The sequence below is a fragment of the Grampus griseus genome (assembly GCF_964374135.1).
Source record: "Grampus griseus genome assembly, chromosome: 6".
NCBI lineage: Eukaryota > Metazoa > Chordata > Mammalia > Artiodactyla > Delphinidae > Grampus > Grampus griseus.
The window spans coordinates 9,776,227-9,789,764 of NC_139000.1; the positions used below are offsets into that span (position 1 = coordinate 9,776,227).

Below are 13,538 nucleotides of genomic sequence, written 5' to 3' on the forward strand. Positions count from 1 at the left end.
GTCTAGGAATAATCATTTAGAAGTTATCAGCATACAGAGGATATTTATTTAGGTTTTCCCTTATTTATTTTTTTATTGAGGTATGCTGTACATATATTGAAATGTATAGGTATTAAATGTACAGTTTGATGACTTTGGCCAAACATACACCTGTGTAACTAGCATTCCCGTCAAGTATACAGCATTTCTATACCCCAGAAAAGTTCCCTCGTGCCTCTTTCTAGTTAGTCTCCTCCCCAAAGGCAATCATTGTTCTGATTTGTATCACTGCAATTTAGTTTTGCCTCTTGTAAAATGGTATTTACCTATTTATTTTATTTTATTGGCCCTGCCATGCAACTTGCAGGATCTTAGTTCCTCAACCAGGGATCAAACCCTGGCCCCCGGCAGTGAAAGCCCGGATTCCTAACCACTGGACCAGCAGGGAATTCCCTAAAGTGGTATATAAAATCATAAGACTGGATGAGACCACTGAGGGAGTGAATGTAGATAAAGAAAAGGCCCAAACACTATGCCTTGGGGAATGCCAAAGATTTGAGGGAAGAAGGAGGAAGAATCAGCAAGGAGACTGAGAAGGAGTAGCCTGGACAGCAAGTGAAGAAAAGGATTCCAAAAAGGAACGAGTGAAATGTCAACTGCTACCAAGAGGCCTTGTAAGATGAGGATTAAAAATTGACCAGTAGATTTAGCAACAGGGGAACCATTGGTGACTTCATTGAAGGGTGCTTTGATGAAGTGGTGGAGCCTGAATGCCTGATTGGAGTGGGTTTGTGTGAATGGGAGGAGAAAAATTAGACAGCAAGAATATAGACAACCATTTTGAGGAGCAGAAAAATAGGGTAGTAACTGGGTGGGAGTATGGAAGTACAGGAGAATTTTTTTTTTTTTTAATGAGTAGTAGTTCAGTATCTATATGCTGATGAGACTGACCCAATAAGAGGAAAAAATTGAAAATGGAAGCGAGATGGAAGAGAATTGCTTGATTGATGCCCTTGAGTCAGCAAGAGTGGATGGAATCTAGTGCACAGAGGAGGGGCTGATCTGATAAGGGCATAGGCAGTTCATCCATGTTGTGATGGGAGGGAAGGTGGGAGGAAGTGCAGGTGAGAGCATGCAAAAGTTCTCTTTTGGTTGTTTCTGTTTCTCCGTGATGTAGGAAGCAAAAGAGGAAGTGGGAAAATGTCACAGGTTGAGGGGAGAGGTCTAAGTGTGAATTAGTCTGAGACTGGAAGAGTTAATATATCATCACTTCACACTTAACCCTACTGATAACAGTAGAGTGACTTGGATAAGGGACTTATGTTTGCTACACCTCAGTTTCTTCATGGAGCTGTTGGTAACCTGTCTTTCAGGATCATTGTGAGGATAGGATGAGAAGACACCTGGCATTGTTCCTGGCCCCTAGTAGGTTTTTTGTTTTTACTTTTTCCTAGTAGGTATTTAATAAAAGATTATTCTTTTCCAAAGTGTAGCAATAAAATTATTGATAGAGTACAGGTAGAATAGTACTTCCAATATTTAAAATACCACTTCAATAGTAATCTAAAACTTTTTCAAATGTGCATTAATCTGTTGGTATTAATATATAATTAACATATTAATCTGTTGATCACATGTACTTATATATTCAGAATCTGGATTGGATAGTCAAGTGCCACATTTTAAAAAAGAATTAGATCCTTTTCTCCTGGTTTGCCACTTAAATCTATAAGGACTCGTTTGATAAAGTTCCCCCACTGGTTTGTTAAAAATAATTTTGTTACCTTTTTAAAAAGTTCTAAGTGACTATTTCACAATTATGTTTGATCTCAGTTCAAGTGGGCTATGCTCAAGAATGGAATGGGTTGAACTTATTTATTGCACATTTTAAGATCTATGATTGATTCATTTAAAGTGTAAAGTATGGAAATTTTCTAACATCACAAAATATAAAGTATAATGAACCCCCATGTACTTATCATCCAGCTATCACCTTAAATGACATTCAGATTAATATAGAGAATGAAATGATCTTTGAGAAGATATGGAACTAACTTGTCTTGGTTCACTAATGAATAAGTGCTGAAGGTTTTGATTTAATAACTTAATCTGAATTCCTTCAATCATTATTTTATTCATTGATTCATGCAACAAAATTTATTGAAGGTCTACTTTGTTCATTAGTGCCTAATGGCTAAGAGCCATGGCTGGGTGCAAATCTGACCCCTGCTACTTACTGGCTGTGTGGCCTAGGGCTAATCAAAATATTCTACACTTCAGTTTCCAGTTGACAGAATTGAGATAATGCAAATATCTACCTCATAAGCTTGTTATGAGGATTAGATGAGATACATTGGTTTGCTCAGTAAATGTTAGCTATTATTATTAAAAATACTCTTTCTCCTTTTCCTCCTCCTCATCTTTGTCATCCAGATTGTGTGCTAGGTGTCATTGGAAAGTGTGAGAGGATTAGGAGGTGGACCTTGACCTTGAAGAACTAGAACTTCAAAACCACATATTAGAGCCAGGAGAGATCTTTAAGATAATCTGGTTTGACAAGTCCAAAGAGGTTTAGTGAATGGTCCAGTATCACACATCTATCTGCTAGTGGCAAAGCCAGGCTGAATCTCAGGTCTCACAGCTGTGGGCACTCTTACAAAATGGCTGTTCTGTTGGCTTGTCTGCCTTCTGCCCCCTTCCTTAAACCCTAGTCTTTCTAAGTTGACAAACCTGACCTATGTGTTTTTCAGTGCTCTGCTCTTTCAGTGCACAGACATATATGTGAGACTTTTTGCACATATCTGACCTAAACATGTCTTGGACACTCCCTCCTCTGGATTCCAAGGAAGACTTTTTAGGGAAGGTAGACAGGCTATCTCTCTGTGTTGTAATCACAAAGATGTTTTTATCTTCCTCTTGTATCACAGCCCAGGAGTTAAAGTCACTATTTGAAAAAAAGTCGCTCAAAGAGAAACCTCCACATTCTGGAAAGCAGTCAATATTATCTGTACGCCTGGAGCAGTGTCCTCTGCAGCTGAATAACCCCTTTAACGAGTATTCCAAATTTGATGGCAAGGTAAGTCAACGTGAAACTATCCCTTTAGGTAAAACCTCAGTTGGATGGAATTATTGTTGGTTGTTATTCTTATTCTTATTAGATTTAGATTTAGGGTTTCAAAAGGGAGTCAGTAAATATAGAATGTCACTCACATTTCCTAAGACTGAGGGTGTAAAAAGGTGTGGATTTGGGCTTAATGTGGTTTCCACAGTAATATGTTTGGGAGGATGAAAACAAAAACAGTCTGGAGGGGTGTGTGTGTGTGTGTGTGTGTGTGTGTGTGTGTGTGTGTGTGTGTGTGTGTGTGTGTGTGTGTGTGTGTGTGTGTGTGTGTGTGTGTGTGTGTGTGTGTGTGTGTGTGTGTGTGTGTGTGTGTGTGTGTGTGTGTGTGTGTGTTCCTGTCTTATCTCCTAAGTGTTTCTCTCCTAAGGTTTGGGTTAGTTGGGCTGTGATTAATCAAGCTCTGACTGTTTGGAAAGCCATGAAAGTGGTTCTGGGGGATGGTTTGGGTTGTCTTGTCTGATTCTTGATTATAACTCCAGAAATTGTAGAGGTGAGAGCTTCATTTCAGAATTCTAAGACATTGCTTTGCATGTCAGTGTTTTATTGAATCTTGTTGTCTGACACTGGCTATGCAGGATGGCTTAATTTTTTCCTGTTTGTTCTGACAGTTTGCAGTTGCTAAATTAAAGTGTGTTTGTTTTCCTTTTAGAAAAATGGCCACTATTTTAGGTGGAATATAGTTCTATCAATACATGCAGCACCCTCTCTTACCCATTCCCTGCCATTCTTTGTCTCTGTGCTGAGCTGAGCTGGGTTTCTTTCAGGACAGTAGCAGTTGATTTTTATATTTATTGCCATTATGTTTGCTGTCTGGCAGTCGTGTGGGCGTGCTGAGTGATAGCTTGTTGCCTGGGGGGATTGTGTACAATTTTTCTTATTTCAACACCATTGCAATTAATAAAGATACAGTTCTTTGCTTATGTTTGCACTTTTTATAATCAAGTCCTGGTTATATGCTGGTTCTGTCCGTTGTCACCTGAGCAAGGAGATGTTTTTTCTTTGAAACACTTTCACCTCATACAATTCAGCATGTTTCCATTGCTTTAAGTAAGCATATATGGACATTGGCACATGAGGTTATTGATGTTGGCGGGGAAGGAGAACAAAAACTAGAAACAAAATGCATAAATAGTATAAAATCCTAATATGCTCAGGAGTTTTCTCCAAAAAACATAAGAAAGTACTTCCAGTAAATTAGAGATTGTATCCTGTGAAGAGCTGCTCTTCAGCCTGCCCCTGCCACCTTTTCCTGTTTCTTCTTGTGGAATGCAGCAAAGAGAAGGAAGGGTCCCCCTAGGGGACAGGAATGTCAGCCTCTGGAAACTAGTGAGTTGGACTGTAGGGGATTTTTTTCTTAACTACTACAATCGATTCATTTAGATATGTGAGATGTTATTATTGGGATTAGGTTACATGGCTAGAATTTATTTGCTTCCATTGCCTATCATTGTTTGAGGATGCAGTTAATTGCTGGAGTAATTAGTATTTGATAATGCTGTGATGCCAACAAAGTAGCACAGACCTTTTAAAATACTATATTCTAGAATTTTCATTATACTATTAGATTCTATTATAAATTACTTAGGATTATCCAAATCTAACCTTGTTAGAAGGTTGTGAACTCTGCTTGTTATATATACCTAACTTGAAATTAAAAAATAAAATAAAGAAGCCATCTCCTCAGTCACAAAGGTATTATTTTTGCTAGGTATGTGTTTACACTTACGACTCTCGATGTTTTTGTCATATCAGGTCTATTTTTAATCAGCAAAGGATGTGAGCATGGCCCAGTCACCATTGCACAATTGATTAAGAAAGATTTATATATCGATAAGTCTGTCTTGTGACGCAGTGCTATTTTTTTATTATCCTACATATTACAATTGCTAAAACACAATTAAACCCATGTTCTCATCTATTATTTAATATTGATGCATTTGGCAGATGTGTAATGAAAGTGGCTTAATATTTGAAGGATATTGTATTGTACATATTAAATTAGTCTATCTTTGTGAAATGCATCAATATGATATTCAATGACATCTCAATGATTAATAGAGAATTATACTTGAGTCAAGCCTTTTCGTAACCTAGAAATTAAAATGACTATTCAAATAACACCTCAAAATGATGAAATTAGCATTTTGTGATTGCATAATAATGGGATTGTAGTAGTTATAACAGCACCATGGCTGCCTCGAGAGTTAAGATCATGTCAACCCCTTGATAATAAAGCCTTTTCTGTGAGAGTCGACTTTAATAATTTCCAGATTGATTCTTCCCATAAATCATTTGACGTTCAGCACTAAATTTTTGTTACTGTTGTAACTTAGAATTATTTTATTTTTATTCAGCTCATATTTAAGAAGTGAAATGAGTGTCCTGTTTTAATGATTCACCATCTTGTCATTGAACTCCCTGTTTCTTGCCTCAAATGTAAGAGTTTCTCATGTTTTTTGATAGTCCCCCCTCTTTTTTTTTGCAAAGGTTTGTTAAAGCCAGTAAAATATGTGGTTCTTTCCACTACAAATATTCACAATGCTTTTCTTGGGAATAACGCTTGCCTTATTTACATAATTAACTGAGTTACTTAGGTCTCTTGGGCAAATGGTACATAATTGGGGAGAGAAGGGGACAGGGAAGAGTTTGGGGTCTAATTAAATATGCTAAAAAACTACTTAATTATCTATTTCCTCAAGAGACTAACTGCTGTGAAATCCTCCTTATGATTAAACTAGCATTGGATTTGAAAAAAGGATTTTGTTTTTGGTGTGGCTTTACAGTTACACTGTAAGTAAGCAGGCATCTTTAAGGATTTGTGCAAACTGAATTGTTGGTTTTAGTGATTCTAAGGGTAAGCATCTCTTAGTTATTGTACTAAATTAAAGCGAATACTTTTAAATAGTTTTTGGTTCCTGTAGCTGGTTAATAATTTGATTTTTTTAAAACTGTGGTTGGTTAATTTCTTGAAGGCATGTAGTCGAGAGGGAAAGGCCGTACTTAGGTATATGCTTTATTGTAATTTTTACAGTTTTTTGATCAGGTTAATTACTATGTTTATATTATCTTTTTGACAAATTGGCAATGCTATCCGTGACTGTTTTAGATTCATAGGTTATTAATAACTCTGTTTACTGATCATTTGAAAAAAGACCAGGACAGATTGCAAGTGGTTTTAGGGAATGCTTAGCCGGACAAGGCAAAACCAGGCTCAGCCATCTGCCTAAATTCTTTGGGCTTGTTAAAAACAGGACTTCTGAATAGCTTCATTAACAAAACCAACCTCTGTTTTAGAGGTGAGGCAATAGGAAAATTCCTGTGTCAGTCCTGATCTCACTGAAAGTGGGAAATGTTGGGCGTGACAGGGAGTTGCTCTGAAGCGATGGAGTGACAGGCAGTGAACATTCAGCACTGATTTAAGTGCCCCTGAATATGTGGATTTCTGCCCTGTCTTTCCACCTTTTTCAAAAGAGGTCTTATTTTAAAAAGTATCTAGCCCTTTTCCCATGCCTTATCACTTGAGAAGCTTTAGCTAGTACATCGTCATCACTATTTTGTTTAAACTGAGTTTACAAATATTATCATCATCAGTAGACCCTTAGAAGTTCAGATACCCATCTCCAGTCAGTACAGTTACTAACAAAGAAATGGTACTGATTATCAGTTGTGTCACCTCAGTCAGGTTTTTCACCTCACTGAATCTCAGTTTCTTTACCTATGCAAAGAAATTAAGAGTTCCTTCCTAACAAGCTGATGAGACCATCGAATAGGATAAAGCACCTAGCATGGGGAGAGGCAGTGTAATTTAGTTTGTAAGCAGATCTATTTTGTAGTAAGGTCTGAGTTTAAATCCTAATTCCACCACTTAGTGGTATGACTTCAGGCTAGTTACTTAACCTCATGAAGCTGCAGTCCTCGTATGTGGAATGAGATGGTGGTAGTGTGTCTTCCTGATGAGTATTGAGATATAGCACATAGGAAGTGCTCAGCAAATACCCCACTTCTGCCTCTTTCTCTCTCTGTGAAGGGTGCAGGCCAGTGATGCTGTCTCTCCTTTGTACTTCATTAGATTGTTGACAGGATCGAGTGAGAGGAAATGTGCTCTTAAAACTAGGACTTTAGCATCGTTACACAAGATGTACAGCAGACTGGGTGAAGGTGGTCCGCTTGTAGAAGTCCAGGGAGTCAGTCCAGTGGGGTTTTGACCTTTAACTTGAAATAGGAAGATTAAGACAAGTAATTACTTCCTTTTTTTGTTTGTTTGTTTGCAATGGCTATTTTGTAAACATCAGGTGAGAGGGTAGTTTGATACTAGTAATTGCTTGGCAGTTTAGTAAAACGTTAAATATTTTACTTATTTGACTTAGCTAAATTATACTCTAAATATAAGGAGCATGTTTGCCTTGACAAGTGCTTTAAAAAGCAGAACCAGTGCTAGTTCATACAGACAACTGTGACTTTGATTGTGTTAACTTGCTAGAAAGTAACCATTTCTCTGTTAGAAACTGTTTTAACAGGGAAGCTGCAGAGAGCATGGGGGAAGGGATAATTCATGAGTGCTAATTGCTTGGCTGTTAATTTTCATAAGTGTTGATAGAAGCAGTTCCTTAAATTAAACTTTGTTTAAAATGTATCAGGGGAAATATTCCACAGTGTCGAGCCTGAAGTGAAAATTAATATGAATGCTGTGGCAATTAACACATACTGGTTAATAGCTTTTAGCAGCATTTTGGGATGATAGTCCTTAAATACATTTTTGCATGCTGCTCTTGTTTCAGCATTGTTCCAGTCTATGTCTGGATAATTATGAAAAAATGTTTTCTACAATCATTGGCATTAAATAGCTCTCTTCAAAGGAAGTCACTTAAAACTTTGCAGAAAGTGTGAAGCCACTGAGAAATGTTGCAAACTCAGAAAAGGTCAGCGAATTGCCTTTAGAGGAAAATGCTCCTCATCTGAACTTGGAATATTTGCTATTATCGTGGGAATGGTCCCCTCTAATATGTTAAGCTACTTTAGTTTCAGGATCTCTTTCCGAAAAATTATAACCTGGACTTCTTAGTGCTGGTTATGTTTCTAGACAACAGCTTTTGCTTATTGCTGCCTGAGCTGAGGCATGGCCTTGAGCCTAAGGACCTTCTGGCTTTTGACCTTGCTTCTTTCCTCTGACCAACATTTCTGCCCCCTCCCACCCTCCACCCCCACCCCGCCCCGCCCCGCCCCGATGCAGTTGGCTGCATTGGTCTCAGAGAGAGAGAGAGAGAAGGAATATCTAAAGTAACTCTGTATTTTGAATTAGGAGCTGTTTGTCTCTCTTTTCTATTGGCTTTATTTTACATACCTTTTTCAGTAAAGGAGAGTAAAGTCCCAACATCATTTCAGCAGTTACTTTCTTGGCAACTTACCTCTGTAACTGTATTTTGTTAGTCTTCCTTTTTATAGACCAGTTTTTATTAGTCTGTTCTAGTTCTAAAGCAAGATATTACGTATTTACTACCTTTTTACACACCGTGGTATACCAATAAAAGGACCAAATTCATTAATTTAAAAATGTCTTAAAAAATTTTTTTTTAACTTCTTTTTTTTTTTTTTTTTTTGTGGTATGCGGGCCTCTCACTGTTGTGGAGCACAGGCTCCGGACGCGCAGGCTTAGCGGCCATGGCTCACGGGCCCAGCTGCTCCGCGGCATGTGGGATCTTCCCAGACCGGGACACGAACCCGCGTCTCCTGCATCGGCAGGCGGACTCTCAAACCACTGCACCACCAGGGAAGCCTTCATTTTTTTTTTTTAATAAATTTATTTATTTATTTATTTTTGGCTGAGTTGGGTCTTCGTAGCTGCGCATGGGCTTTCTCTAGTTGCGGTTAGTGGGGGCTACTCTTCATTGCGGTGCGCGGGCTTCTCATTGCGGTGGCTTCTCTTGTTGCGGAGCAGGGGCTCTAGAGCGCAGGCTTCAGTAGTTGTGGCTCGCAGGCTCTAGAGCGCAGGCTCGGTAGTTGTGGCGCACGGGCTTAGTTGCTCCGCGGCATGTGGGATCTTCTTGGACCAGGGCTTGAACCCGTGTCCCCTGCATTGGCAGGTGGATTCTTAACCACTGCGCCACCAGGGAAGCCCTAAAAATGGATTTTACTGAGATTATTTCCCCCTTACCATTATACTAATGCAGTGCTCTTCTGTTGCTCGACATTATACTGAAAATCCTGAGGGCCGACTTCGGGATTTTTGCCTGGGTGGTATTCAAAATGAATTAAATAGGAATCTTACAACAAAAAGAAAGCATTTTCAAAAAAAAAAAAAAAGCATTTTCAGCATCCTATTCTGAAGTTAAATTCTCAAGGCTTAGCTCTTAAAACTATCTTATTCCACTCTGAGCTCTTTCTGTCCAGGCCTCATTTCTGCAGTTTGTTCTGAGCCCTGCCAGTCTGTGGAGGCTTCCTCTGATTGTGGAGCCATCTTCTAGAAACTCCCATCAGAGGTAGAATTCACCATCAACTCAGAGGCTTTTCAAAGGAAGGCAGAATTTTGCAGTGGGAAGAACATGTTTGTCAGGCTTGGGTTAGAATTCTAACTTTGCCATTTAGTTGCTGTGTGATACTGGGCAAATCACTTTGCCTCTTTAAGCCTGTTTTCATATCTATAAAATGAGGTTAATGATACTTATCAGAAAATGTTGTTGTGAGTATTTAATGAAAATTATAAATGCATACATAGCAAGGTGCCTGGTATATGGTCAGTGCTAAGAGATGTATTCGTTTCCTTTTACCACATTGCCATTCATTTACTTCTATTTAGTGAGGGTCTACTATGTGCCAGGCACTATTAAGTAAAATCTGGATACAGTAGTGAGCAAAAACAGATCTGGTTTCTGACCTCATGAAGCTTCCTCTCTTGGCAGGAGGTTAGATGTTATGTAAATAATCACCAAACAAAGTGTAAAATTGCAGTCATAGTATATATAATCAAAGCCAATTAATTACCAAGTTCCAGGAGAGATACTTGGGGCTTTTAGAGAGTTATCGTAAGGGCATCTGACCTAGTCTGGGGGGGTCAGAAATGGTTATCCTTGTGAAGGTGCCTCTTGACCTGAGAGCTGAAGGCTAAGAACTAGCTAGGTTAAGTGTGAGGAGAAAGAACATACAGAGGATCTGAGGCAAGGGCGAGCTTGGAAATATGGAGGAACTGGAAGAAAAGGCTGTGTGACTGGAGACCCAAGGGTGAGGTAGATTGTGGTGCAAGGTGAAGCTGCAGGGGCAGACCACAAGTGGCTGGTAGAAGTGTCCTCTGTAATCTAAGAATATGGGAAAGCCTTGAACAAGTTTAATGAGGAGGGAAGGTAATCAGGTTTGTATTTTGAAAAGATCACTGAAGCTCTGCTGAAGGGAATACACTTGAGAAGGGTTTGTGAGGCTAGAGAGACCAATCAAGAAACATTTTGCAGTGGTCCAGGTAAGAAAGACCATAACTTGGGCTTACTTATTGGAAGTGGATAAGGAGTAGATGAATGCAAGAGATATTTAGTTGGTAACAGTGATAGGACTTGATGATGGGTTGATTATATGGCAGGGAATGGGGGAGAAAGGAGTTTCAAGGATGATTTCTAGATCAGATTCTGGCTTGAGGAACTGAATAGACCATGATACCATCCCTGAATTAGGAAGCACTGAAAGAGGGCCGAGGATGAGGCAGAAGTTACCATCTTGAGCTGGTTTGGGCCTACTAATGACAGATCATAGCCTGTTACCATGTCCTTGAAGACACTACACATACTCTCTTTCGGAGGGGATAGGGTGCACCCTGTTTGTTTGGTTTGTATTTGGGGCGTCTGAGGCAGTGGTATCTGAGATGAGAGTGGGCTGGGAGGCAGGAGCCTCTTTTTTGCTTGCACTTCATAGCCAGCTTTGGAACTTTGGCTAAGGAATCGCCCCAGAAGTGGGCCACCTCTTCTCTGAGACAGGGCTATACTCTCAGATGCCTCACCCAGCTCATCAGGCCATTAAGAGGAGAAAATGAGAGAGTAATTTTAAGTGAGGCAGATGTCAGGTGTCATTTAAGAAAATATACTGATTGTAATTCTTGGACGTTAGGGGAATAAGAGGTAAAACGTGGACATATTTTTGTTATAACGAGATTCCTGTTGTGGTACTACCCTCTTCCTGGCTAATTAATTACAAGATTAGCAGGTGAAATCTGGTTGGAATGAATATCAAACACTGAGTCCCCAGGGAAAGCATGGGAGACAATCTGTTTTATAGGTGTGGTGGAGACTGGGGATGGTGGGATTTTATACTGAGCTTTCTCATCTGGGGCACCTCGCTCTGCATAATTTGCAATGGAGAGATTATCTAGTCGCTCAAAGTACTAGGCCCTGATTTTATTGTCTTGAAAACAGCTATCCAGAAATATCAAATGACAGCTTAGGGTCACCCAGCTGGGCATAGAATCTAGGTGTTCTGATCCTTAGAGATTTTAATTTTCATTCTTAATGGCATTCGTATTTACAAAATGGAAACCTGAGTTCAAGTACTGGAAGACCATGTGGTGGAAAGAACACAGACATGAAAGATGTTTTAGCCCTGGCCATACTATGGAGTCTGGGACAGGACACCTCCCATCTCTCTGACAGAGCCTCAGTTTCTGCATGTTTAGAATGAGGAACTTGACTTAGGTGATCTCTTGGATTCCTTTTGGCTTTAAGATTCCATAGTTTTGTGATTGGGAGGTAATTGACATCAGTGACACGTAGAAGGTTATAGATGGGAAAACTTGAACTCTTAAAGAATTGATCTTCTACATATATGTTGCTACTTTCCTCTTTTAATTGATCATAACAAAACTGTGATGGAGGGAGCATTATCTCCATTTTACAGATGAGGAAACTGAGGTTCAGAAAGAGAAAGTGACTTGCTCAAGGAGATCTCACTAGTATTTGACAGAGCTGGTATTCAACTCCTTATTCCATTACCACAGCTTTCTTTCTTAGACTTTTACAGTCACTGTTATGCAGGAAACAAAATATTATTAATAATTGAAATTTTTCAAAATTTAAAACCAAAATAATTTTCCCTTTACCAGTGGACTTGAAATCTGACAGACTGGTTTAGCTCTTATTATCAATTGTGTCTGTTGGGTGAGTTATTGCATTTTGTAAGCCTCAATTTTCTTACATGTAATAAAGAAATGATGAGATACAGGGGCTGGGGAAGGGGAATGCTTTACACACCAAATCTGTGTATGTCCCACAGATGCTTTTTTCTTTCCACTGATCTTCCTGGTATGCAGAGTGGATTCATTCATCTGTCCATCCATCCATCCAACAAATTATTTACTAAGTGCCCACATTGTACTGGTTCATTTTAAATGTTTATGACATACTGGCTCTGTGGGCACTGATGAATCAGACAGGGCTAACCACCGTAGAGGAATTTGAAGATAAGAGTGGCCATATAGCCAACAAGTGGAGGAACCACCCTTCATAGTCAGGGTTGTGCCCTGTGCTGGGGACTGTGGCAGCGGTCCATGACTTCAGGTACATCTGATTGAGCAGAGGAACAGACCCATGAACAACTAACTGTAGAGTAAATGTGGTAGATACTGCAGTATAGGTCTATATGGAAGACTGGAATTGGGAGGCAGCAGTGACGTTCACCCAGTTTGTTATCCTAGGTGAGTTTGTCTAAATTTTGATTGTATTAATTCCTAGAGGGCAACTTTGGTCACTCTTTAATGAAGCCCGGCTTGGCACTCTCCACACATAAATGTGGACTTTTAAAAAAATGGCAGTGATAAATTTCAAATGTCATTACTCTCTGAGGCTTGCAGCTACATGGCAGTATCATAAGAGCAGTGTTTTATTAATATCTCCACTCCTTTCTGTTAAATTGAAGTTTTAACACCTAGACAAAGGTACATGTAAGAAAGTAAGTTTAGGAAATTTGCAAAATATGCTACTATGCAACCAAAGATTAAATTGATTTGTTATATGTGCATTTAGCTACAATTCATTTTAATTGTCTGTATGAAGTTAAAAAGTATTAGTGTCAGATAAAGATTCATCACCAGAGCGTGATTTAAGGCTGGTGCTGGAGAACGCAGGCATGTGTTCCAGCAGATGTTTGTATAAGGCGCTGTCTTTCCTGACAGCAGTTAAAAAGTATGGTTATAGTAATCAAATTGTGGTGCAGCGACTCAGAGGCTAGGGCCAGATTGAATTAAAATAGATATAAGATTTATGAATAGCAATAGCTGTGATAAAATTTCACTGCCTTCTTCAACAGGAAGGACTTTTTCCACAGTAGAAAGAAGAAAATCTAATAACCACTTTTCTAAAACTGTGGTTTTGCTGATTTTCATTTTCCCTTCCTAATTATGGCATCAAAACGATAACTTGCTGGGGTTGTTGGTTTTTTTTTCAGCCATGGTGAACTCCCTTCCCCCCCA

At 39.2% G+C, this 13,538-nt stretch overlaps 1 protein-coding gene across 4 annotated transcripts in view; it reads left to right on the plus strand.

Annotated features, from left to right (window-relative positions):
* The window catches only part of MAPKAP1 (MAPK associated protein 1), a 231,184-nt gene that overhangs the window by 38,182 nt on the left and 179,464 nt on the right, over nucleotides 1-13,538 (plus strand). For all 4 annotated transcript variants that reach the window (XM_082656563.1, XM_082656562.1, XM_082656565.1 and 1 more), the window contains one exon: nucleotides 2,907-3,055. In XM_082656563.1, coding sequence (XP_082512689.1) covers nucleotides 2,907-3,055 — 149 coding nt within the window. The remainder of the gene's footprint in view (nucleotides 1-2,906; nucleotides 3,056-13,538) is intronic.